At 44.2% G+C, this 26,535-nt stretch overlaps 1 protein-coding gene across 11 annotated transcripts in view; it reads left to right on the top strand.

Annotated features, from left to right (window-relative positions):
• Positions 1–26,535, top strand: part of AGAP1 (ArfGAP with GTPase domain, ankyrin repeat and PH domain 1) — a 309,011-nt gene that overhangs the window by 112,669 nt on the left and 169,807 nt on the right. For all 11 annotated transcript variants that reach the window (XM_068196696.1, XM_068196693.1, XM_068196694.1 and 8 more), the window contains 3 exons: positions 2,800–2,885; positions 6,473–6,614; positions 10,296–10,430. In XM_068196696.1, the coding sequence (XP_068052797.1) occupies positions 2,800–2,885; positions 6,473–6,614; positions 10,296–10,430 (363 nt within the window). The remainder of the gene's footprint in view (positions 1–2,799; positions 2,886–6,472; positions 6,615–10,295; positions 10,431–26,535) is intronic.

Raw genomic sequence — 26,535 nt, 5'->3', positions numbered from 1 at the left:
ATGATAAGGGCTCCTTAATGGTGTCGAAGCACAAGTTATTAGGGATGAATCCTGCTGTGAGCTGAGATTTGCATAAAATAATTCTTACTCGAGGGATGAGCGTGAGTTTGCTGTTCCATTTCTGAGCCTTCAGATTTGTTTTGAAATATTTAGTACAGCTTGAAAATGCAGGGCATTCTATGAAACAGTTTGGTTGGAGGGGTGTTAAATTCAAACTGTTTGTCATGAAACACTTAAACCCAAACAAAAATCAAGGATTCTGAGGATGTGCCTATTCCAGCTAATGAGCACATCCTGCTTTTAAGGGAGAAGAAGGCACTTGAGCAGATTTGAGCTGACTGTGGCTGTTGGCTGCAGCAGGGTGACAGCTCTCGGTGAAGTGGGACAGCACGTCAGGATCTGAATTTAATACTGGAAATAACAATAATTGCACGGAGCTCCACGCCCAGTGTTTTTGGGGAAGGCAAGGAGCAGGTCCCCAAGGTGATCATTTAGTGTGGATTCACATAGGAAAAGAGCTGCTGGCTAACTTGCACTGTATTTATTAATTTTAATACCCTTTTCCGTGCTGCTCTCAACAGTCAAATCATGAAGAGTAAATCTCGTAGGGCTCACGTTTGTGAGCTGGGTATGTACACTCAAATATTTTTTTTTTATTTTTCAATTCTCTCCTTAAGCTTTTTAATCCACCCTGTCTGTACCTTCTTTGTGCCTCTGAGGACTGAAGGTACAGTGAGACTGGCAAGGCATCCTGTTGACCATGGGAATAATGAGTTGGCTCCTAAATGCTGCATTTGGTGTGTGGTATTTTAGAATTAGCTGGGGGAACTTGTAGTGTTTAAAAAAAAAAAAAAGGAACTAGGAAATGGCAATTAGGCAGAACTTTCCCTCTCTGATCAGGCATATACTGTATTTCCATTGTTACTTACAGCTTTAAAAGCCCTCTCTGGAGGGGTCTATATTAAGTAATTCATCATAGTTAACACTTCATTGGCAAGTGTGTGCAATTAATCGACAGCATATAGAAATAAAGGTCTGATTAATAGAAAGAGAGACTGAGACTGTTTCCTTTACAAGTTTTACTCTTGTTTGGGATTGTTCTTTTCAGGTTCAGTAATGATAGGTGTTTATCTGCCACTTGATCTGCGAAGGCAGGATTGAAATCCGCTTTGTGAGCAAGTTAATGAAAATCCATACGTGGCTCCTCTGCTCCTTCTGTGCCATTAAACAACCAGAAATGTGATAGTCTTAATTGTTGCATGTTTAATACTGCTAACAGGATAAATTTATAAAGAAAAGATTTTTAAAAACCCAAACAAAAAACCCCAGCACAAACCCACAAAACCTCCTGTTCTTACATCTTTTATGAAACACAAAATGTGTTTAAACACACTTAAATGTTGCACGGAGCTGAGCTGTGGAGTAATCTTGGTTTGAAAGCTGCTGTTGTGGTTGGGCTGGCGGGGAATGGTGGGTGTAATCCAGTGTGGGGTTCCCCCAAGGCAGCAATTTTTGTGCAGATTGTTGTGTTTTGAGGATCAGCATTAGCCTGGGAGTCCTGACTTACTTGCTTAGGGAGCTTGTCTGGAGAGTAAGGCAGAGCTGTTGGCTCTCTACCACTGGTTTTGGTAGAATGACACGTTTTGAAGCTGGGAAATAGGGTTTAAATCAGAACTAATTCCAGTTTTTAAAAATAGGAAGAAGAGAGAAGTTTGGGGTGTGTTAATGGATGTGTTTTATCTCAGCATGGTAAGCTCAGCTGTGAGGATGGATGATGCTAAGCTGGAGGCCTTGGGGGCTTTGGGGCTTAGGTGGGGAGATAAGAGTGTGGGTTTGATCCAGGAGAGGAGCCTAAATGCCTCCCCAGTGCTTAGGCCAAGCTTGCTAATCCTGGCTTAGGCTCCATCACACCAGAAGCCCTAAATGGGATTTGTCATTTTTGAGAGAGGCAGCAGAGTGCCCAAAATATGGTTTTAGCCCCAAAAGAAGCAATCCCAGCCCTGCCCTGGGGTGGTGGCTGAGTCCCTGTGAGCCAGGGGACAGGAGGTGGCAGAGCAGCTGCTCCAGCTGCTGGGGTTGGAGCCTCCTTGGTGGTCCCAGGCACCCCTTGTTCTGCATTCCCTGGAAATACAGGATCAGGACTAGGATGGGGTTGGAGGCTGTGGCTGCACTCTCTTTATCCAGATGTCCAAAGCAGGTGTGGGATTCATCCCGAGCCAGCAGCGCAGAGCTCTCTGCTAGGTTAGCACATCTCTCCGGAGGTAACACCATTGTAGCTTTTTTGTCTAACATGTGTGTGGTACCTTCCCCTAACTGTGGTGTGTGAGTGTAGAGCTCTCATTGCCATAACATCCCACGTGTGCTCTGAGAACTGGGCTTCCCTTGAGGAAATGCTGGATGACACAAGAAACTGGTTTTGGTGACGAGACACGACGCTGTTTGTGTGCACTTTGCTTTTCTTAGAGACACTTCTCTCACAAATATTAATAACAAAGGTGACACATACAGGGTTTTAACTGTATGTATCCACTCAAGGACACCCAACATGGGTTGTAATGCAATTGCTGCCTTTCCCCCACATTATCCTTATTCTTTATATATATATATATATAAAATATATATATATATAAGGCAAGTACATGCCTTAACTTTAAGTAATTGCCATGTATGTGCATATAAACTTCAGTAACATTCCAGTTGTTGGTTAATTTGAAAAGACCTTTTTTTCCACAAGCGAAGCCTTTTTCTGTTGTGTGTTTTGCACCTTTGCTCTCTGTAACGAGCTGCTTTGTGTGGCAGGTGGGAGATTCAAGAAGGAGATAGTGGTTGATGGACAGAGCTACCTGCTGCTGATCAGAGATGAAGGAGGCCCTCCAGAGGCACAGGTGAGCCCAAAGCCTCGCTTTCCTTGTTTTTCAAAACTTCCTTTGAAAGAACTGGCTCTGCTTTGTTCTGTCCTGGCTGCTTCTCATCTTCCTGCCAGGAGAATTCCAGCATCACCCCCAGGTGAAAAAGATTTTGTCCAGCAAATGGTTGGGATTTCAGGTACAATGGATGGATGAGTGTGTGTAGCAAATATTTGGGATTCCGACTGACTCTCTGCACGTCAGCATATACAGCTCATTTATACTGAATTCCCAAGCAATGTGCTGCCCCTGGTCACACATCAGGATTTCATAGAATCACAGAATGGTTTTGGTGGGAAGGGACCTTAAAGCTCATCTCACTGCTACCCCCTGCCATGGACAGGGGCACTTTCCACTCTCCCAGGGTGCTTCAAGTCCCCATGTCCAACCTGGCAGTGGACACTTCCAGGGATCTGGGCACCCTGTGCCAGGGCCTCCCCACCCTCACAGGGAGGAATTCCTTCCCAGTGTTCCCTTTAACCCTGCCCTGTGGCAGTGGGAAGCCATTGCCCGTGTCCTGTGCTGTTCCGGGCCCTTGTTCCAAGTCCCTCTTGAAGCCCCTCTGGAAGGGGCTCTGAGGTCTCTCTGGAGCCTTCTCTTCTCCAGGTTGAACACCCCCAGCTCTCCCAGCCTGTCCAAGCCACTGGCTGTGAAGAAGGCACTTGAGGGTTTGAGTATTTGACCCTTACTCTGTTTTGAGCAAGAGTTTGCTCATGTGCTGCTTAAATCACCTCAGACCCAGCTGTGCTTTCTGCAGGCAGCATCCTTGTCTTGGGCATCCTCCTCCTCTACCTCTCCTCACCTGGGCACGGGCAGGATTTCCTGAGTGTTGGCTGCTGCTGGCCTTGCTTTGCCCGGCTCTTCCGGGAGGGATCGGCTTCCAAACAAGCAATAATTTAGCATCAGGAACTGCACTGTGGCCAAACAGCTGAGGGCGAGCGGTGCCAGCAGCAGCAGCTTGGGTTTCAATGCAGCACCACAGCTCCAGGAGGGTGAGAGCGTGGGGGAAGGTGCCAGGACAAAGGGGAAGAGAAAGGACATGGAGGAAATGGAGGCTGAGAGAGACATCCTGGAAGGAAGTCACAGGATAAAATAAAGCCTTGGCACATCTGCAGCCGTGTCAGCAGGAGCAACAAGGAAAGCTCTGTCTGGGGCTGGGAGGGATTTGGCTGAAGCACCCCCTGGTTTCCAGCCTCTGATGCTTAGAGAACATTCACTCATCTAAAAATGTAAATAGTGGAGGTGTAAAGGTACATGCAGCAATCTGAGATGGTTTTGTGCCTGAAGAACTGGGTTTGCAGAGCTCACAGGAGCTGCCTGCAGATTGATGAACAACACCTGGGATGTGCCAGGTAAATCTGGGGCTTTGACTGCTGTTGTCCAGTAGAAGGTGTCCCTGCCCATGGCAGGGGTTTGGTATGAGATGAGCTTTAAGGTGCCTTCCAACCCAGACCATTCTGGGATTCTGTAGTGGCTCAGATTTGTTCTCCATCCTCATGATTTGCTGAAGAGGTCTGAGGTGTCAGTGCTGTCTCACCTTTCAGCACGAGGCTTTCCTGTAAATTCCCTTTGGAGATTTTGGGTGTAATTTCAAGGTACATGTCTATTAAAAAGTCTTTAATCTGCTCATTAATTCCTGCAATGAAGAGTTTGCTTGTGTGTTCATGAATAATAGGGATTGAATTCCAACTGCAATAAGTAAGGAGCTGACATGTGAAGTTCTGGCATTGGGTCATGGGTATTCCCCAGGTTACTGTCCCCTTCTCTTTGGCAAGAAGGGAGAAAAAACAGACGTCCCTGAAGACTCTTTTTGTGGGTCTGTGATCTCCCTTTTCTTTGCCTAAGATAAAATGGTTCAAAGATGAAAATAATTCTATTTTCTATTGTAAAACCAAATTAACATAGTGACTGCCCTACAGTAAGCTGCTGCATGTAACTTTTTAAATTTAAAGCTTTTTTTACAACTTGGTTTTGGGCTTGCCTTGAACTAACAGCTCTGCCCACTCACATTAATAAGTCTGAGAATGGATTTCTATACCAGCAGCTGATTTGTCCTTGTTTCAAGCTATTTCCTGCACAGTACTCTGGATGAGACATCCAGTGTTTCCAAACCTTGTGTTTCCCAAAATTCCTTTGGGTTTTTTTTGTACCACAGGTCTGATATCCACAAAGATTAAGCTGCATTTCAATATGAAAAGAACAATAAGGAATTGCTGGAAATGTTTTGTGTCTGCAGGAACTGCACTGTGTAAATCTGTGGGGTGTTTTAAAATAATCTTTATTAGAAGGCTGCTGTACACACTGCTCAAACATTCGGAGGGTTTGGAGACGCTGTTGGCTTCCAAATGGATGCCTTAAGGACATTCCCAGTTGTTGGGAAGAGTCTTTGGCATGATGCTGCTGAGTCCAGTCAACAAAAACCATTTTATAATGAGACCCAAGCCCACATCTCCCAAATAATGATGCTGTCTCCAGTTCCTGTGGTTTCATCTTCTGGTTTGAACAGTTTAACAGTGTGGTGGTTGACCTGATTCTGGCAGTGACTCTGCTATGTGTTAACCAGTCCTGTCCTTCCCCTCTGGAAGATTGTCCTCCTGACTTGAAAACCTCTTGAAAACCTCAAAACATTTTTTTGTCTATTTTTACACCATAACAGCCCAGGCAGTGTTTGGTTTCAGTACAGTCATCATGAATATGCAGAGCCTTTCCCCAGTGAGCCTCTCTGTTCAGTGTGTCCCCTGGCACGTTATAGTGATAATATAACAAAGCATGAAAAAAATCCCCTGGCTGAAGCTTGTTTCCATTGCTCCAAATTTGGGTAGGAATGGAGTCACTTAGGGAAAAATAAAGGCAGCGAGGTAAGCTGGAGTTTTTTCTTGATGTCCTGTTCATGTTCACTGTTAAGTTAAATGTCTTAATTCACTTGTGAGCTAAAAGCTTCTCACTTGCATGGTCACTGAGGAGCACCTTGCCTTGGCCTGTGCACCTGCATGTCTCTCAGCAGGTTCCTGATGCCAAGAGAGAGCAGTTTGCTCTTCCACTGAGAGCAGAACGAGGCACTTGGTACTGCTGGCTCAGCTGGGAGTGTCTGTATGGTGAACAATTGGAAGTCTCAAATGAATGAGATTAAGATGTGAGAATTCCTAGCAATGCCTGTCGTGGCATTACCAGCAGCATCAGCATGCGTGCATGCAAACGGCAGCATGGGGGCTCAGTCAGCACTGCAGATGAGTGCCGCTCACTTCAGATGCACAGACCCAGCACTCCCAGCCTGCTGTGTTTTCTGGGAACCAAACCCAGTGTGCACTGACAGTGGTTGGTTACACACCCCAGTGAAGAAGGGGTGCTCTTTTGGGAGCATCCCTTGTGTATCCCAGATCCCCATGGCTTGCAGGGTGATGAGATTCATCATTTTAGCAGCCCTGTCGAGGCCTTGGTTGTGTGTGAGTTTTTCTGGTGTGTATTTCCCTTGCAAGAAGGTAAGAACGTTTCTCTCTTGGGTTTCCCTTCCTTCCCCCTCCTTGCTGCTCTTCTCACAGTTGGCCTTTTCCATTTTTGTCCCGCAGTTTGCCATGTGGGTGGATGCTGTTATCTTTGTGTTCAGCTTGGAGGATGAAGTCAGCTTCCAGACTGTGTACCACTACTACAGCCGCATGGCCAGCTATCGCAACACTAGTGAAATCCCCATGGTCCTGGTGGGCACCCAGGGTAAGTGCAGCCCTGATTCCCAGCTGGGCTTTGAGACCATATTGACTCCTCCAGGCTGGCAAAGCCATGTCCTGTCCTTTCCCCTTTGCTACAGGGCTGTGGCATTGCAAGGACAGTATTTGAGGTGAGAGAGAAATGTCCTGGCAGCTCGCTTGGAGAGAGAGTGTAGGACTTCAGCAGTGAACAAAGAGGGGAAGTTTAGGTCAGATATGCACAAGAAATTCTTCCCTGTGAGGGTGGGGAGGCCCTGCAGAGAAGGTTGCCCAGAGAAGCTGTGGCTGCCCCTGGATCCCTGGAAGTGTCCAAGGCCAGGTTGGATGGGGCTTGGAGCAGCCTGGCCTAATGGAAGGTGTCCCTGCCCGTGGCAGGGGGTGGAACACAAGGAGCTTTAAAGTCCCTTCCAACTCAGACCATTCCAGGATTCTATGACTTGCAAGGAAAATTTAAGTAATACTTTCAGTGGGTGCTGGTCGTGGCGGTTTGCTTGCCCAGCAGGGAGATGCCCTTGTTGAATTTGGGCAGGTAAATCAGTTGTGTAGGGAAGTTCTGCAGCCAGACCTGTTTCCATGTGCGTGGCAGTCTGGAAGGGTTCAACACCCTGGCATTGCTGAGAGGCAAAAGGATGACAAAGGGAGACCTCCAGCAGCACAACAGGAAGTAGAGGTGAACCCTGGCCTCAGGCTGTGCCTCTGGGAGACCTCTGTAAATCAAGCAGAAATGCAGCTTTTTGCCACCTGAGCCAACCTCTCGCCCCAGTTTTTCCTTCTGAAATAGCAGCTGTCCTGAAGGGAAATATGGCAAGGGAAAGGTACCCAAAATGTTTCTGTTTCTTTGGCATTTGAGTGTTTTTTTGAACATTCTCTGCCTTGTGCCAGCATAGCCCAGTAATATTTCACCAGTTTCCCATACTGTGATTGGTTTGCTGCATTGGTGGAACTGAGGCTGTTCTGTTCCTGACCATGGAATCATTAAGGCTGGGAAAAAAACCTTTTAAATCATCAAATCCAGTTGTTCCCTCAGCACTGCCAACACCAGCATTAAACCGTGTCCCCAGGTGCCACATCCACACAACTTTTATGTCCTTCCAGGGATGGTGACTCCAGCACTGCCCTGGGCAGCTGTGCCAGGGCTGGACATCCCTTTGGGCACACTTTGTGGCCATTTCTACTCATCCTGTCCCTTGTTCCTTGGGTACAGAGCCCACCTGGCTGCACCCTCCTGTCAGGAGGTGTGCAGAGCCAGAAGGTCCCCCTGAGCCTCCTTTTCTCCAGGCTGAGCCCCACCAGGTTGCTGTTGTGTGGTAGAGGCAGAACAGAGGTGTTGTGAATTGTTCTTGGTTCAATTTTGGGCATCTTCGTTAGTGTGTCCCAGTGGTTTTGGTGCTGTTGAAGCTTTCTGGTGTTTTTTCAGCCACGTGGTTAGGGAGCAGTTGGCCTTCCCCTGCCTCCTGCCAAGGGGTGACAGTGCAGAGGGGATGTGTGGGCAGCAAAGAAGGAGGAATCACAACCCAGCTAGAGGGAGGAAACAGATGACAAGAAGGAAAAGGGGAAGTAGGAACAGAAAAAGTCTTAGGACAGCAGAAACTCCACCAAAAAGCAGAAAGGAGCTGCTTTGAAGGGCCATGTTTTGGGCTTGAAGTTGGAGTTGAAAAGATGAAGGGGAAACGTTTGTCCAACTTTTTTTTTTTCTTTGTGCCCTTCTGACCCCCTTCTGGGGTATGGCTTGGGGGTATGGTTTTCCATCTCCTTCCTGTTACTTCCAGAAAAAGAAAAGTTCGGTTTTTGTTGCAGCACTGATGCAAAAGGGATTTTTTTTTAAATGGAAATAATGCTAATTCTAGGAATAAGCATCAGGAAAAAACACAGGTTTTTGTCTGTGTTTGACGGTGAAATAAAATATATGACATACATTACACTTGTTAAAATACATATTTGAAATCTACCTTTCATATCATAGAATGCCAGGATGGTTTGGGATGGAGAGCACCCTAAAGCACATTTAATTCCAGCTCTCTGCCATGGGCACGGGCATCTTCTACTAGCCCTGGTTGCTCCAAGCCCTGTCCAACGTGGACTTCCTGGTTTTGTCAGGTAGTCCTGAAATGAGATGTGAAATGAAATTCTTCCCACAATATTAACACTGGCCTACTGCTTCCAGACGTTCTCTCCTGACTTCCAAAGCCAGCTCAGTGCCCCAGCCCAACCCACCTCGGAACAAGGGGGCAAACTCTGAGGAGCTGTGGTGTTCTGGAACTGAACCCTACCAGTTCCTTTCTGGTTACATGCTACCGGCGCCCTCTGCTGATAAATAATAGGGCTCCTACTTTTCCTAATTGCTGCTTTATTTTTGTTAATTGGATCTGAGAGGAGGTAATGACAGCATCAGTCGAGGTCTGGTGCTGTCATGCCCGGGGCAGAGCCTCACATACCGCGTTGCAAGAGGCATTGATTCCATGTTTAGGTTCAGGTGATGCTTTTTTCCCAAAGAACAAATCTGTTTTGCTGCTGTGGGCAGTTGCAGATTTTAAGGAAGGTTTTCTGGGCAGCTGTAAATGCTGAAATTAGTGCCTGTTGTAGAATCCCAGAATGGTTTGGGCTGAAAGGGACCTTGAAGATCATCCAATGCCATGGGCAGGGACACTTTCCACTCACTATCCCAGATTGTTCCAAGCCCCATCCAACCTGGCCTGGAACACTTTCAGGGATGGAGCGGAAGAGTAACACAGTACTCCCGGGGAAAAAACTTCCTTTTCAAGATCTGCTAATGAGATTATCACTTCAGATAGTATCACCTTTGTATACAGAGTTCATCACCATGAGTAGCAAGAAAGAAGACTCTCCGTCTATTCTGGTGTAAGGTTTTTTCAGTTCCTCTGAATAAGCTCTAGGAACTGACATTTCTGATTTTCAGCTTTCATGAGAAGAAGTTCTTGGAGAGAATTACCAAGTATGATTGTTTAGAAAAATACAAATTTTATCACCTTTGCAGTATGTTCCATAACATCTCTGGGTGCCGTTGCAGCAGTTTGAGAAAGTAATTTACAATTAAGTTCTATTTCTTGAAAATACATCATGTTTAATATTTCACACTCTATAGTCACTGATACTTACAGAGATCTAAAAACCATTTGATATGTTTGTACCAATCACCCACTTGTTTCCTAAATATGTTTTACATCAGAGCTCATGTTCTTCCATGTGATTGTTTTCTTTTTTTTTTCTTTTTTTCTTTTTTTTTTGTGGCAACAACTGAGCTCAATACATGTATTTAAGGAAAGCAAAAAGCCTTGGAGGTTTTCCCCCTGGCTTTTAGAATCAGTGTACTGGTAATTTTAATAAGGAAATGTAAATTAGAGTGATGTACGCCCTGTTTGCATTTAAACTCGCTGCTTGGTATTGGTCAACGCGAGAGGAGCTGGCCTGAAGTTGCAGCAGGAGAGGTTCAGGTTGGATATTAGGGAAAATTTGCTCACAGAAAGTGTTGTCAAGCATTGTAGCCATCCCTGGAAGTGCTCAAAAACCACGTGAATGTGGCACTTGAGGACATGGGTTAGTGGTGACCGTGGGTTGCCATTACTCGGTGATCTCAGAGGTCTTTTCCAACTTCCACGCCCCTCCTGAGACTCGGTGAATCCCAAGCTGGTGTTTCCGAGTGACCATTAATGGGTGTTTTCCCCTGCAGATGCCATCAGCTCCACCAACCCCCGCGTCATCGACGATGCCAGAGCCAGGAAGTTGTCCAATGACCTCAAGAGATGCACTTACTACGAGACCTGCGCGACCTACGGGCTCAACGTGGAGAGAGTCTTCCATGACGGTACAGCTGCCTTTTTGCATCCAGCGCATCACTCCATCCTCTAGCTGTCCTTTCAAAGGAACGACCCGTCTGGGATAGCTCAGATATTTGCCTGCTCAGTTAAAGAAAACACTGATTTGTAGGCATTTTTGTTGTGTTTTCTAAGACAGCTGCTTAACTTGAACACTTCGTACGTGCACTGATGTGTTCTCCACCAGCACCTTTAGTCTTAAGCATCTTAAGCTATTTTTAGGCCTTATTTAATTTTCAGTCTTCTTTGGTGCTTGCTTTATTGTAGCAAAGTTTGCTTTGCTTTGGTTTTAGTGCTCCTGGTTGCAGAGTAGCTGAAAATGCTACGTTCAAGTACCGTAACGTTCATGGGGTGTTAAAAATTGAGAGCTGGGTTGAATATTGGGAAGAAATTGTTCCCTGGGAGGGTCGGCAGGCCCTGGCACAGGGTGCCCAGAGCAGCTGGGGCTGCCCCTGGATCCCAAGGCCAGGTTGGACGGGCTTGGAGCAGCCTGGGACAGTGGAAGGTGTCCCTGCCCATGGCAGGGGTAGGACAGGGTAAGCTTTAAGCTCCTTTCCAACCCAAACCATTCTGGGACTCTTTGGGAGTCTTGTGTCGGGGTTTTGATCCTTGTGGGTCCCTCCCAGATCAGGATATTCTATAATTCCATGATCCTGGAGTTGTATGAGATGGGATCTGTGCCCCCTCTAGTGGAATTGCAGTCAAATGTCCTGGGGCCTGGCTGGCTTCTCTTCTCACCAGGCTCCTCTCAAGGCTGAACTTGCCAGCCCCTCATCGCAGCAGTTTTCTGTGTCTAAAAACCTGCTTAATTAATAAAGTTTTAATGCTTCTCAGAGCCCCCTAGTTCTGGGGGTTTTTGTTGCCAGCTTCTCGTTGCAAAGTCCTGCTCTGCCCGTGCTTACATGAGGCAGTGTCACATCAGCACCTTGCAATGGGGTGTGAAAAGACACCTCAAATTAAAAAGAAAAAAAGGCAAAAGCATCAAATTATTACATGGAATGAAAGGGTGATACATTCTGATGTTTACATTGGAGACAAAAAAATACAGTTATAGTTTTTACATGGGGAAAAAAGAGGCAAAACATTTGTACATTTTACGTGGAAAATACCGACATGCACGCGCTTTTTACCCATGCTGTTGGTCAGATTTTGGAGAAGAGCATTTGAAGCTGCATCTTCTTGCTTCGCTCCCTGTTTTCTGTTGAACTAGTTGCAAAAATTACTGTTTTGACTGCCTAGATTTTGTATATTGATTGGGAGTTTCAAAGAGCCATTAGGGGGGTTTATTTAGCACATTTATTTTTGAGTGCTGGCTATAGTTAGATTGTTAATTATATATTCCAAGTCCTGGTGTTTGTGGCTCTGACTACAGTCTCCTTCTTAGTTTTTTTCCCCTTTCTCAGAGATTTTGAGAGAAGTCTCTTGGCACAAAGCTGGTGTGATGAACTTGTAAGTTTTCAGGAGGCTCGTTTGTCTCTCTTTGGTTGTACAAAAGAATTGACAGGGATCATGTGTTTTAAGAAATATCAGGGTGTTGTTTTGCCCCCATGGCAGCCAACCAACTCTTTAATATTTGCCAGCTAATAGGATTAGAAATGCTTCTGTATGAATGGGTTACACTTGCCAGACACGTCTGGGACTGAATCCAATTCCTGATAATTTTTTGCTGTTTATTTCAGCAGGAAACAAAGCAACTTCTTAACCCCATTAAATGGGGGGTGTGTGCGAATGAGCAGTGCAAGCTGTTCATAGGGAGCACTTGATTAAATATCCCTTGGTTTGTGCTGCTCTGGGGTGTTCAGGTTCAGTGGAGCTTTAATGGATTTTTGTGGCATCCTCAGAGGGTTCACATTAGTTGGGCAACCTGGGATAGTGGAAGGTGTCCCTGCCTTGGCAGGGGGTGGAACAAGAAGAGCTTTAAGGTCCCTTCCAATCTAAACCATTCTGGGATTCTCTGATAGTAAAAAAAAAAAAAAAAAGAAAGAAAATTCACCTGAGGATGTTCCAGCCCACAGACTTTTCTTCTGCACACACTTGGTGGGTTCTGACACCAGTTCCTGGTTTGGGGTGCTTTGCTTGCAAGCTTTTTTAAAAATCTGTTTTGTTTCTGTGTTGTGCCTTGCTGTGATGTAGATCTACCTTTTGGAGGAAGAAATTGGAAATGGCATCGAAGAGCCTCTTTCTCCTTTGTTGCACACACTTTAGAAATTAAATTTATAATTTGTCCCCTGCAAGCACCTACTGAACTTAGTGGTCATCTGTTACGATTCTTCTGTGATAACTCATTTCCCATTTTCTCCACAGCTGAGTGGTAAAATAATTTAACTTGAATGATTATTGTTATTATGCAAATGCTACTTTATTCTCAAGTTAAATCCAAATACCTCATTTCCAACGCTTCATTACAGCTGATAAGCTCACTATTGATTGTAACAGAGATGGAATCACAGAATCGCTTGGGTTGGAAAAGACCCGTAAGATCATCGACTCCATTGGTTCATATTTTGTAAGAGGAAAGCTGAGTAAATTGAAAGCCAAAATCCTCCTTCACATTCTGCTATTTTAGAGCTGTTTTTTAACCTTCAACCATGTCCCACTGCAGTTTAATCTCTCATTCTGTTGAGAAGTAAAACCTGAATTTTCGGCTGAAATAAAAAAGAAGAGTTCCATGTTTCAGGGGTGTATTTTATTAATGTGCCCAATGATGATAGATAATAAATCCTTTCTTACTTTTTGGTATTTTGAATACTTGAACAAGGGAATTACATTTAAAAAATAGATAAATGCTAATAAGATCCATTTTGCTTCATATTCCCAATTAATAATTAGAGATTTTTTTTCCCCCCTGCTTATCAGAACGAATTCTATCAATGACATTGAAAATGATTATTTTAATACTTCTTGTCAGCACAGTATTGTAATGACTGTGTACTGCCCCAGGATGCCTTTTTAATGGTTTTAGCCTTCTTGAATTAGCTTGATGTACCATTAATGCATGAGAATTGCTTTTATTTCTGTTCACAGTGTATTCATAACTACACATCTTGTCCTGCTTTATGTTTGGATTTTCCCTGATCCATTTAGCTGTGGGCCATGCGAGTCTCTGACACCACAAAGGAGCAAACATTCAAATATTTAAGAGGATAAAATTTTACTATCACAGGGTGTGAAACAAAAGGGTTTGAGTCTAACTTGGGTTCAGAGTTGAATCTGTCTCTGTAGCTTAGCAGTTCAACCAAGAGTGTTTTACTTCATCTAGATCGCTGTAACACCCAGATTTTGATCTAATAGTGCCCAAAATAACAATAAATCTGGGAATATTGAGGCAGGAGTGGCAGGTATGTGGTGGCAGAGGCCACTGCTGCCTCACAGTTTGCACTTAGCTCTGGTGCTGTGCTGCTGCCAGTATTTTTGGATGCTTTATTTGCAAATTAACTAGCCTTTTATTAAGGAATGTGTCTGCTCTGTGTAAGAAATCTACCAGAAGTATTTTATTTCCACACCCAAATAGTATTTCCCGTGTGGTGTTGAACAAAGGTGTCCTAAAAGGAGAACTTCAAAGCACCATTTCTCTGTTAAGGGATGGGAGATGACAAATTAATCCTGGTGCAACCGCATTGAGGGGAAGGGCTGTCTCTTGCCATCAGCATTATCAAGTCAGCTTTTATAGATGTGTTTTCATTAGGAGATGTTAATCAGCCTAATGGGAAGTAAGTAAAAGGGAAGGAAATGGGTCCCATCCCGACAGCTGTTTTGGGAAGATCCGCGGCTCTGGATGTGGCCTGAGGGATTCTCTGCTTGGGGAGCTGGGCTGGGCTGGTGGGGACCCCAGTGCAGGGCAGGATGAAGCAGCGGTTCCTTCGGCTCCCGGGATTCCTTGCAATTCCTTGCAATTCAATTCCTTGCAATTCCTTGCAATTCCTTGCAATTCCTTGCAATTCCTTGCGTTTGGGCTGAGGCCTCCGGGCGTGTGGCATCTGCAGCGATGACCTTCAGCATGGTCCCACATGGCCTGGATCAGCCTGCTGACTCTTCGACAGGCCCCCATGCTTCAGAACCGCTGGGAAATCAATGGTTTTGCTCCTTAGAGATTTCTGTCTTCCTGGTTTGTATGTTTGGGGTTTTTCTAATGAGAAAGTGACGTGAGGGAGTCGATTTCTTTTCCTCGATATCATGGCTTAGCCTGGAGCAACAAACGCTCAAGCCGCGTTCATTTCAATCCCCCCGCGTTCATTTAAAGTCGTTTCAGTTTTAAGTTCGTTTTCAGACGTTGATTTTAAGGTAAAATTAAGGTTTTGATTTTCTTAATCCACCTTCCGTTTCCCCGGGAATAACGGAGCGCGGCGGGAGCGGCCGCCAGGGGGCGCCGGAGCCGCGGCGTGAGGGGCCCGTGAGGGGCCCGTGAGGGGCCCGGGATGGCGGCGGCGCCGCCGAGCCCCGCGGGCCTTTGTGCCCCCGCGCCGGGACGTGCAAACGCTCCGGCCGCCAACGTCGGCTGGAAAAACAATATTTATAAACGCAAAAATCTGCTTAGCCCTGTCTTGTGAGGCGTTTCTGTTTGTAGTTTATTCTGAACTTCAGCTGCACCCTTGCTCATTGCCCTTACACTTACTTTACCCTTACACTTACTTTACCCTTCCTGCCTGCCTGAATAAAGTCACTCTTACAGGCCATTAATAAACGAGAAGATTTCGTTTGGAAACAAGCATTTCACTCCACCGTTCTTTGGGTTCTTGTGGTGGCTGTTTTTGTTGGCTGTTTTTTTGTTCCTTCTGGTTTCCAGGTAATCTCTCGGCGCTGTTCCCGCAGGTGGTGTCATAAATGAGAGTGCACGTTGTTGTAGGAAGGCCCAGTGTTAACTAGCAGGAGGAAATCCAGCAATATCCGAAATTTGTGTGGCATGGGCTTGGAAAGAGCTGTGTGAATTGAGCAGTGAAACAGGCCTGAAGAAGCCTTCATCCTGGCATCAGTAGGATTGGGCTGGAAGATTGATCCAAATCCTTGGATTTATATTTTCTGACTGATCACCAAATTTCACACTTTACACATTACTGTTCAAAATTCTTTTTCTGTTGTCCCCGAGAGCTTACGGGTCTCTGTGCAGTTCCCCTTGTGCTTGGTGCTGTCCAGTGTCACTGCCGTGCTGTTTGGTGGACACAGACTTCACCTTTTTGCCAATTTTTGGGTGAAAATTGCAGCAGGCTTTGGGGACTTTGGGGACTTTGAGACTGGCACTGCTCTATCAGGTTTTTCAACACCACACCTGGATCCACAAATGTGTGAAGGAAAGAAAAGAGGTCTTCCAGTGACTTGTCTGCATCCATTTTCTCATGCTTGGAATGAAATAATAGGATGAGGAGCTGTAGTCCAGAGTATGGAATTTAAGAAATGCTAGAATGAGCACAGAGGAATCGAATGATGTAATGCCAGTAAAAGTTCCAGGGAGTTTTTGATTTTACCTCTGATGTGTCATTCAGTAGGTGACTTATAGAAAACCATAATCTCTTGCAGAATTTTTCGTGTGACTTTTAATTTTATAGTGATTATTTTATGTCGCTTCCGTCTTAATTTGAAATGTCTGCAGTAAGGCAGGTTACTTAAAACCTACAGCAGAGCTGCTGATACTGTGCAGTAGGTGACAGCTGTTAAATTTTTTGGAGAGCACAATAAATGCAAGACCTAGCTCAACATAGATTAATTCTTCATTAAATGGCAACAAGAACGTTCATCAACATCTCATCAAAATGCAAAAGAATTCAGGTTTTCAGTAGTGAAGATTCAGAATGAGTCCAGTAAAGTCATGTTCTTTAATGCAAACTCAAATTGTAATCCTGGGGCAGGAAACACGGTGGTTGTTTGGGGGTAAATTGCCTTTTTTTTTTTATTTTACAGTAGAGTTGAGAGTAAGAGGCAGAATCAGTCTGTTTGACAGACTCATGTGTGTTGTGCTTGGCAGATAAAGTGTTATAAACATGTTTGTGGAGTGTCTGGCAAGCAAGTAGGAATTGTTTCTCCTTAGAAACAGAAGCGAAAAATTCTGGAAGAAGGAGGAAGATTGAAAATTCCTTCTTTTTCGAATCTCTGCTTTTCTCAGTAAAGACACCAGGAAAGGCAGAATGGAAACAAGCCATAAGTAAGTGTTGTCATGCTGCAGTTCCTGGCGGAGCTGAAAGGCGCGGTGACAGTTTCTGCGATTCTTTTTGAGCCAAGCGAGCTGAGCAGCAAAGTGACGGCACAGCACGGTTGCTGGCAGGGCTCAGTCACGGGCTGTGTCCAGAGGGGAGGGTTTAAAAACAAATAAAATGAAATACTGCTTGGTGATAGCCGTTAGAGCGAGGATTCTTCAGCAGCTGCAGAGGAAGTGAGCACCAGGTTAGGTGAGGGCCAGGGAGGGCTTCAGCAGAGCATGACCTCCTCAAAGTGCCAGTTCATATTTGCTTTATTACAGCCAGAACCGTCTTCTTCCTCATGTCTGCTTTATTTCTATGTGTTCTGTGTAAACTGTGCCTCGTTTGTTGCATTTTGGGGGATGCTCTGCCTTGCCCAGCATGTCTTTGCTTCTCTTCCTACTGCTATGCTCTCTGTTACCCTTCTATGATTATGGTTTGATCATTTAATCTGACATTTTCTTCTTAATTTTTTATTGACAAATCTTAAAACCCGTACGCCTCATCTGCCACTTTATGCCATGTTTTATACAGCTTCTCCACCAAGCCTTGACATACAGAGGGCAGCATGAAATGTCTAAACTTGATTTATAAATTTTTTTATAGTTATCCTCAATATGTCTTCCCTTGGCCGTTGGTTTTAACTGTCCTTTGTGGATTTCTCTTTAAATTTGCTGGCAAAAAAATGGCTTTGCTGGCTTAATATTGATGAATGGAAGATTAAGAGCTACCCCAAGAGATGTGTTGTCTGAAGACAGAAGGGGAAGGGCAAATGCCCTTTCTGTAACTTCATTCTGTTCTGGATGTGTTTAGGAACATTTATTAAAGAGAAGATCCTGCTTTGCCCCCTTATAATAAAGAGATGCTTTTGTCTGAGCTGTCAAACGTTTACAACTGGTGTAATAAACATAATCCTTTTGTAACCTTCTCTGTTGTGTAACAAACACATTTTCAACATCAAAGTTGATTATTAGCATAGCTGGTTCCTCAAAAGCCATTTCCGAAACGCATTGCAAATCGTTGCCTTTCAGCTAATCCGTATGCATATGCAAATCCCATTGAGCTGTTTGCTGGGCCGGGATTAGCAGGGTGTATTCAGCCTTTAAAAGCCTCCCTGGATGCCTGGGGGTGGAGTGTGGAGCAAGGCTCAGTGGTGGCATTCGCCTCGGCATTCCTGCACTTCCAGCGCTGCTGCTGCTGCTGCTGCTGAGTTTAGGAGATGCGTTCTTCCTCCCTCCTTCTCTGTAAAGCAGAGACTCTTTAATTGTGTGTAGTGAATTTAGAAATTGAGAGTTAGGTCTGATGAGGTGGTGCTGCACAAGGCACCGTGTGCCCACCAAAGCTGGAGCTCCTGCCTCTTGCTCTGGGAGAAAAGCGTTTGCACCGATGGTGTTGTGTGATTTTCCTCACATGTCGGTACAACTTATCTGTAAGCGCCTCCTTTCATTTCAGCTTCTGTTGTTGGCCAGTCTTGAACACTGATGCTGTTGTTCTCTGCATCAAACTCTTTCCTTTTTACTCTTTACTCTTCCTTCTCTTTTACTCTTTACTCTTCCTTTCCTCTTTACTGGAGTTCTGTGCGAGCCAGACGCAGCAAGGTCAGGCCCTGCCTGCTGCAGGATCTGGTCAATATTTTGTGGAAAAGAGGGAATCCAGCAAAACGTCTTACTGTAAAACTCAAGAGATGAGTCTGGAGAACAGAGAGATACTTTTTGGACAGCCCCTGTAGATTTTGGTTTCTTCTTTAGCTTGGTCTTTCCAGGGGTACCAGTCTGGGATCTGTGTGGACTTGTTTCAGCAGTGCATGCTGCATTCTGGTTAGGAAGTAAGCTAAAATCAGGAAGGAAAATTAGTTGGCAGATGGATGGGACTGCATGGGCTGCCTCAGTTATGAAAATTAGCCCAAATATTGTGAACACAGGGGCTCAACGTGTTTTATTAAGGGATTAAGAAAACTGGGGAACTCTTATTTTTCTAGATGTGGCACTTGGGGATGTGGTTAGTGGTGGCCTTGGCAGTGCTGGGGTAATGCTTGGACTTGATTTCAGAGGGCTTTTCCAGCCTAAAGGATCCTGTAATTCCTGTGATCCCTGACAGTCTCCATGTGTGACTTCACTTCATTATTTCCTGAAACTTTCAAAACTTCAAATTACATTTTTGAATAAATTCTAACTCTGATTGAAGACATTTTTTGGAACATCATTTTTATCGTCTGCGACAGGTGCATTCCCTCAGCAACCTCTGTGGAGGCTGACTTATCACCTTTAGTTCACAAATTATTATAAAGCTGGTACATGACTAAAAATTGAATAGTTTTGTTAATAAATGTGTGAATGTTTGTTCCTTTTAGTTTCAGAACAAGATCCTTTTGTGTCAGGTAACTTCTGCACTGTCTCAACTTTGAAAAGGCTGAAGGTGGCTTTCAGAGCCACAGAACCAATTTTAAATTAGGGCAGAGATTTGTTTTTCTTCAAGCTCTATCTGCACTGGCAGATGCTGAAGAAATATTTTATTCCATAGAAAATTGGATTTGGGGTATAAAACTTGTTAATGTTAATAAAGACAGGTCATTACTGGTCTCAAGTCAGATATGCAAACTCCAGGAGATGGAGTGCTGCTGGTGGCGCTTCTGCTGCTGCTACTTTGGTGTGAAAAAAGCCCTGGTGAGGAGTAAATCAGCTGGAGTTGAGCGCACACACAATCGCCTCACTCCCATCATTTATGCCCCTCCTGATGCCTGATGCACTCGCTTGTGTCTTAGGCCTGGTAATTTACAGTCTCCCAGAAAGGTATGTTTAGATTTAAGCTGTGCATTAGTGTAACTAATGAGAAATAGAGGGGAATTTATAGCACCTGGTGATTGATTGGCCAAGTACCTCAACATTAATTGAAATCTGAGGACTCCCAGCTGTCTTTCAGTTAAAAAAAAATTAACTTGGTTTTGGAATAGTGAAACTATTGCTTTGTAGCGTTTATGGAGAACGCGGTTGGGGTGAAAAGGTGGGATTCCCTAAAGAATGAAAGGGTTATTTCCTGATCCTGCAGGCACTGGCTGATCTGCACCCATGGCAGTATCACTCAGCTTCTGCTTTTACAATCCCACTGTGACTTCAGTTGTCTTTCCCTGGGATTTTGGCCCCATTTCCATCTGGAAACTTGGCTGTGGAGTCAGCACTTTGTGCTGCTGTCTCTCCCCTGTTCAGCAGAGGCACTCAGGCCTAACTGTTGTGTGACAGATTATCAGGATAAATACTTGGCGTTAATCTCTCTCTTAATAACGCTGTTTAACTGGTCATCTCCACAGAGAGCACACAGCTTTCTCCTCTGCCGTCATCCTCTAAATGCACCATTCTTGCTGGAGCTTAGTCTTGTGAAAATGTCTAAATTTTCCCATTAAGTGCTTAAAAAGTAATAAAACTAAAGCCATTAGCCTTCACTCGTCAGATCTGTATCAAGAGAAATATTCTTGGGCGCCATAAATCTGATCAAGTGTTCGACATTTATATCATTCGACTTCATTCTCTGGAAATGGACCTTTGAAGGTAAATTGCATTAAGTAGGGCAGTTTAAATTTTTAATACAATCTTATTGTAACTGTTAGCAAATGATTAAAGTGCAAAGGGGGGGCTTATGTGTTTTGGGAGATTTATGTGAAATGCTCCATGATGCTTCTGCTCTGGTGGGGAGCTGCTTTTGTGACAGCTGGATGTTCATAAACCCACGAGCCCAGAGGATTTTTAGCTTGTAGCTTCCTATCTGCTGCTGGATTTCTGGAGGGTGTTTTGGGAGCAGGATTCATTCCACGTGCACTGTGGTGTTGGTAACACAAAGCTTAACTCTTTTTCCAGCAGGCCTCTGTGTGCCTGGGAGGTGCCTCAGTGGGCAACGAGCTCATGGGCTGAGGTGGTTTATTTAATCTTATTTAGGTCCTTGGGGGTTTGTTTTGATGGAGGTTTTTCTTTAGAGTACGAGAACATTCTCTAGCTTGAGTTTGGTGAGCAGCATAGATAAGTTGTGCTTCCGAAGCAGGGATGTTTATGGCCCTTTTTTTGGTGTTGCTGTAGTAAACCTGATTGCTCTTTTCTGAGGAGACTACTCACATCTTGAGCAATAATATCTGTGAATATTTAATGTGAAAAAAGTGATATTTGTTCGAAGTATTAGGTGCCTATAACATTTTTCTTAGGTACCCCAGCAATCATGGCCCTTGTTTTGGAACCAGCTGTGCCCTGTCCCATGTTTTGGTTGCACCTCTGACTTCAGACTTTGAGTTGTTAGGTAACAATTTTGTGTCATTTTGGCAGTGGAAAAAAGAAAACCATTGATTATTCTGTTTTTTGGTGAGCTTTTTCTTTAAGTTGAGTTAATAGAACTGTCTGCATGAGGCACGAGTAAGTTGAATGCGATTTAGGAAATGTGATTAGTTTATTTCTTTCTAGAGGGTTAGTTGCATCTGAGATGCACTGCCACAACCAGCAGCTTCCGATCACTTTGTGTCCTTTTCTGTGCTCTGTTAGTGAGCTCATTGGGTGTGCTTGACTCTTCAGAAAGCAGAAGTGTTCTTGATGAAAGCAGTCATTTGGTGGTGTGTTCCCCAAAATGGGCTTTTCAGGAAGCTCCTTCAAAGTGGGAGTAGGAAATTACTTACTAAAGTGGTAAAATCCAAAAGCATCATATAATTTTCTGTTACTTAAACTTATGTTTTGATGTGATTAAAAAGCAATTCTATGTTTTGACATAGAATTAAATACATTCAATGATGTTATCCTTAAGAATGTTATTCTTAAAGGATAAATAACAGCTCACTTGCTTCCTTTATGGACATTTTACAAAACACATCAATTTGACAACATTCTCTTTGAATCTTTTCAGTTTGACTTTTTTTCTTGTTTCAACTTTTTTTTAATATTTGCATTTAAAATCATTACACTGTGTGGGATATAACAGGATTTATGACTTTGTTCTGCCCTCATGGAAAGGTCAGCAGAGCTCCAGGAGGTACTGGTGAGGTAAATCCATGTGCAGGAGACTTTACCTGTGTGTCTGGCACAATGTTCCCCTTAAATCCTCCAGTCATGTGCTTCTACTTGCAGCACAATTCAAGCAATGAAGAAAACACAGGTTTATTTTTTAAATTGCTTCAGATGCCAGATTGTTTCCAGTGGATTTATTGGCATATTTGCTTACCTAGTCTTGGAAGGCAGTGATTTGCATGGAAGTTCGGAATAAGTGATGTGCAGTGTTAATTAGAGTTACCTGTGGAGGAAAAAATGTTGGCATTGATGAAAGATGTTTAATACCGAGCCTGATTTACCACTGTATTTTCATATCTTGTGAGACAAGGTTTAAGAAGCAAAGATTTGTTAACCAAGCATTTTGTCCTGTAAAACTTCCTAATGCTTTTGATTCCTTGCACTACAGATTTATATCTTTTTGGTCAATTTGACTTTTCTGTTTTGGTCAACGAGGTTTCTCCCAGCAAGTCCCACCACAGGCTGTCAGAGCATGGGAGGGGGTTTGTGCTCAGTGCAGAGCAGGAGTTCTTTGCCCTGGTGTGACTTCACAGTGGCACTGCTTCTTCAGGGCAAAGTAACTTCAGACATTTCTGGCTGCACGTGGCCAGGAATTAGCTGGATAAATTGCCATTTCCAAACTCCACCATTAGAATTGTCCAGCACTTATTTCTCTATTACATCTGACACATGGGATGCCAAGCTTTCCTTTTAAACAGAAAAAATATAAAGGTTGTTTAGCCTAGAAAATTGATTGAATTTAAAATAACAGGCACAATGGCTTTGATAGTGGCTACTTACATTAATGTTTCCCATTTGGAAGCATTTGTGGTTAAGGCTTGCTCTGGTAGTTATTACTGCCTCTCCTGCAATATGTAATTGTGAAATAAATTTACTTTTATTGAACCCTTACTTATCCTGTAAACATGGAATATTAAGCTATAAGGCAGCTGCTGTAAAAATGTAAGCTGCTGTGTATCTTATCTTTTTGCACTTGTGTTTTTTAAGGTAAAAGCAAATACTTGCTCACACAAAAATCCCAATTTTGCATTGTTTTTTTCCTCCAAGTAGTTAAGACAGGTATTTATTTAAACAAGTGTTTATCCCTGCTGATGTTTTTCACTCAGCCATCAGCATTCCAGCTTCAACTGAAAGCCATTTTCTGTCTGTCCATTGGTGAAGGAGAATTTCCTGCATTCCCATCTTTTGCACGAGTGGCAGGTTTTAACTGAACCTGCTGTTTACTCGCTCTTGGACATGCAGAGGAGATGAATGGTCTTATACAGGTTTTTATGAGAAACCAGTTTTGATTTAAATTAGTGGTAATTGGAGAAGAGTGTTTGCATCTCCTAAAATATGCAGCACCCCTGTACTGTGATCACTAAGAAGAGAAATGGCACCAGATGTTACAGGTCTTGTTTGCCTGGAGTCTTCCCTTCTAATATTCCAAGCTTTACTTGGTCAGAGCAAAGAGCACAGGAATAACTGTATTCCCTGCCTTTTGGGAAGGAAAAGTGATCAGACTGCTGGTATGTGGATATTCTCAGTTCAGTCAGAGAGAAAAAGAGAAAGATTTCTTCCAGGCCTAGCCTGGGAAGAAGTCCTAGAGCAATGTAAACAATCTGTTATCTTGCTTTCCGTTCATATTGTTTATAGATATGTTCTGCCACACTGACCTAAGTCCAGGGGACCAATCAGGTGAAATATTTTCACTCTAAGACCGATGGAGTTAATGTTCACGACATTCTCTATAAAAGAGAGAAGTGCTTTTGAGTAAATGCTCATTTTGCCTTGTGAAATCCTATGAGTCATTTTTCCTGTCCCTGGCTCAACAGCGTCACTGATACCTTTGGGTGTTTCCCAGGATCCATCTTAGGAGCAGGGAGAGATCAGGTCTCAGCCTAGATGAAGTTTCCCTTGACTCACCTCTCAGGTGCTGCAGAGTGTTCTCCGTTTTCCGAGATGTGGAACTGGATCAGACTCTCACCTTGTGCCTTGAACTCCTCCTAGGGAGTATTTTCCCCTGAGGTCTCTGCCTTTCTCGTCCTTGTCCTTGGATGGAGCTGTGCTGATGAGGTTGATGCCTCAGGTTTTAGCTTTTATGTTTTTCAGATTCTGTGCTGCTTTAGTCTGAGCTTCTATTAGGGGATGGTGAGCTCTCTTCACAGAGTAGGGAGACAAAACAATTCCTTCTCTGGCTGGGGACCAATGACAAATGATCCAGATCTCAGGCCCAAGAGCACAAACAATGGCAGAATGAAGAGAGAAAAACAAGAAGGATGGGACTTCATAACCTAAAGCTGTAATTGGACAATCAACTCCAATATTCAAATGGACCAGAACTTATAAAAGTGAGAGACCCCGTGACCAGTTGTCCATTTTTGTGATCACTTTGGGTGCATCTTGGGTGCAGTCCTGGGCTGGGCTCTTGTGCTGCCCAAGGTGGATCCATTGAGGAGATCCTTTTAATAAATCCCTGCTTTATTCTTTAACTCTGTCCAGCCTCTGTTCTAGACCAGCCTTCACAGGGCATCAAGGTCATGGAGGAGGTGACGTGTGAACAGCCCTTTGAACCAGGGCAAGACAGCTCTGTCAGTGCAGCTCCTCTGGCCCAGCACTCCCAGCGGGGATGAGCTCCCAAAGGAGCACCAAGAGGACACGGTTCCTTATGGAGGCACCACCCTGGCCCTTCCCCAAGGGAATTCAGTCCTCTGCTGGTCAGCCCGAGCGCAGAGCGGGAGGGCTTTGCTTGGGGAAAATGGGCTGTGCTCACTTGTTTCCTTTGGAAAACGTGGTTTGCACGGAGATCCGCAGAGTTCGACGTGCAGCTCCAAGCTCTCCTGCTCAGGGTTCCCTGAGAGCCACGTGGGCAGGGAGGGAGCAGGAGGTGCTGAGGAATGAGTGGGTTTTGGCTAACAAAAAGTAGCGTTTGAGATGGAGGTGGCAGGGGGTGGGAAGGTTCATTTTGTTGTGGTGCACTAGGTCAGGCATGGAAGAAGAGGCATTCAAGCCGAGAGCTTTCCCTCCCAGCTCGGAGCGGGAATTTCACATGCTTTTAATTATCAATGCCTTCAATCAGAATACAACTCCCAGTCATTCTGGCTCATGGAATTAAACTTAAATGTATAAAAAATGAACGTCAGTCCCCCTCCAAGGCCAAATATTTGCTAAATATTAGTTCTCCTTGTTTACAACTCTAAGTATCCATGGCATATCCCTGTTTATTTGCAGAAGAGTTCTTGACTTTGCACATAAATTTTGTTTCGCTTTTCATACTACTGATATATTACAATAAAATCTGTCCCAGATTGATAGATTGAGTATATAAAAGTACAGACAATTCAACTGATTTTTAAAAAGAGTTGAAATGCTTCTCACTCTCTGGATTATTTTTGATATCTGCCCTGGATTATTTTTGATATCTGCCATAGATTAAGTTGGTATTCATCTGTTTTAAAAATATTTTTTAGAGAGTATTAAATTCAAATGCTGTGTTCAGAAGCAGCTTTGGAATGAGACAGAACCTGAAGGCTTGGGACAAATATATTTCTGCTTTCTTGAATTTTTTATTCACTTTATAGAAGATTATTGTTGTGACGGAGCAAGGAGCTAAGTAATTTGGGGTGAAGAATGGTCTGTTTTAACCCCACCTGGGTCCAGTTTGGGGCCCCCAGCATAACAATAGGGAGTTGCTGGAGTGAGTCCAGAGGAGGCCATGGGGATGCTCCAAGGGCTGGAGCCCCTCTGCTCTGGAGCCCGGCTGGGAGAGCTGGGGGTGCTCACCTGGAAAGGAGAAGGATCCAGGGAGAGCCCAGAGCCCCTTCCAGGGCCTACAGGGGCTCCAGGAGAGCTGGAGAGAGACTGGGAACAAGGGATAGAGGGACAGGACACAGGGAATGGCTCCCACTGCCAGAAGGCAGGGATGGATGGGATCTTGGGAAGGAATTGTTCCCTGGGAGGGTGGGCAGGCCCTGGCACAGGGTGCCCAGAGCAGCTGTGGCTGCCCCAGGATCCCTGGCAGTGCCCAGGGCCGGGTTGGACAGGGCTTGGAGCAGCCTGGTGCTTTGCTCGTGTTCAGGCCATGGGTTTGAGTCACTGAGTTCAGACTGTCTCGAGTTCCTTCCCCATCCTTGCCCAGACTGTGCTGTGTATGTCAGTGTGATGCTACCAACGCCCCTGTACTCACATTGCAGGGAAGAGGTAAATACTTCCCTTGGCTAATCATCTCTCCCATGTGAGAGCGGGAGCTTTTGCAGATGAGGTGGTTTTCATTCATTTGTGGTTTTTGTTCAGTTTTGGTCTTAATTTAGGTCTGTACAACATATGATGAAGACAAATCCATGTGCATGTGTTGAAATCTGACCTTTGGTTTGCTCTCTTCACTCGCTAATGTGTTTTAAAATATTTTAATATATAGCTTCCCAAGCTCCAGATCAATAACCCAATGGGTCTGAAATGACTGAGTGCTACGATATTCCCCTTTAATTTAAACATGATTAGCTGATGAAGGTTATGATCAATATGCTAGGGGAAGATAAATTAATTGATATCATCCTTTCAGGATGATAAGAGGCCTATTGGAGGTGGGATGTAACTAATGAAGCTGCTGCTTCATATATATGAGCCATTCTTTATACAATGTATTCTCACTAAATCATGGTTATGCCATCATTCATTTACATGAAAAACATAAGCCACAGACCAGTTTGTTATTAAAATTACATTCATTTGAGAAGAAACTATGCTTACACTGTCTCTGCCTGTGCTATAATGTAGTGAGGGAAAATAATCTTGGAATTTACATAATTGTCTTTTTGTGTTTGCTGAATGAGACAGACTGGGGTCTGTTGGCTTAATTCCAATGAATTCTGGGGGACTTTTTAAGGAGATTCCAGTAAATGTCACTGGTTTTGGTG

This window comes from Anomalospiza imberbis, chromosome 7, assembly GCF_031753505.1.
Source record: "Anomalospiza imberbis isolate Cuckoo-Finch-1a 21T00152 chromosome 7, ASM3175350v1, whole genome shotgun sequence".
Lineage (NCBI taxonomy): Eukaryota > Metazoa > Chordata > Aves > Passeriformes > Viduidae > Anomalospiza > Anomalospiza imberbis.
Note: the sequence above shows the minus strand (reverse complement) of the source record. Positions and strands in the feature narration are given on the sequence as shown.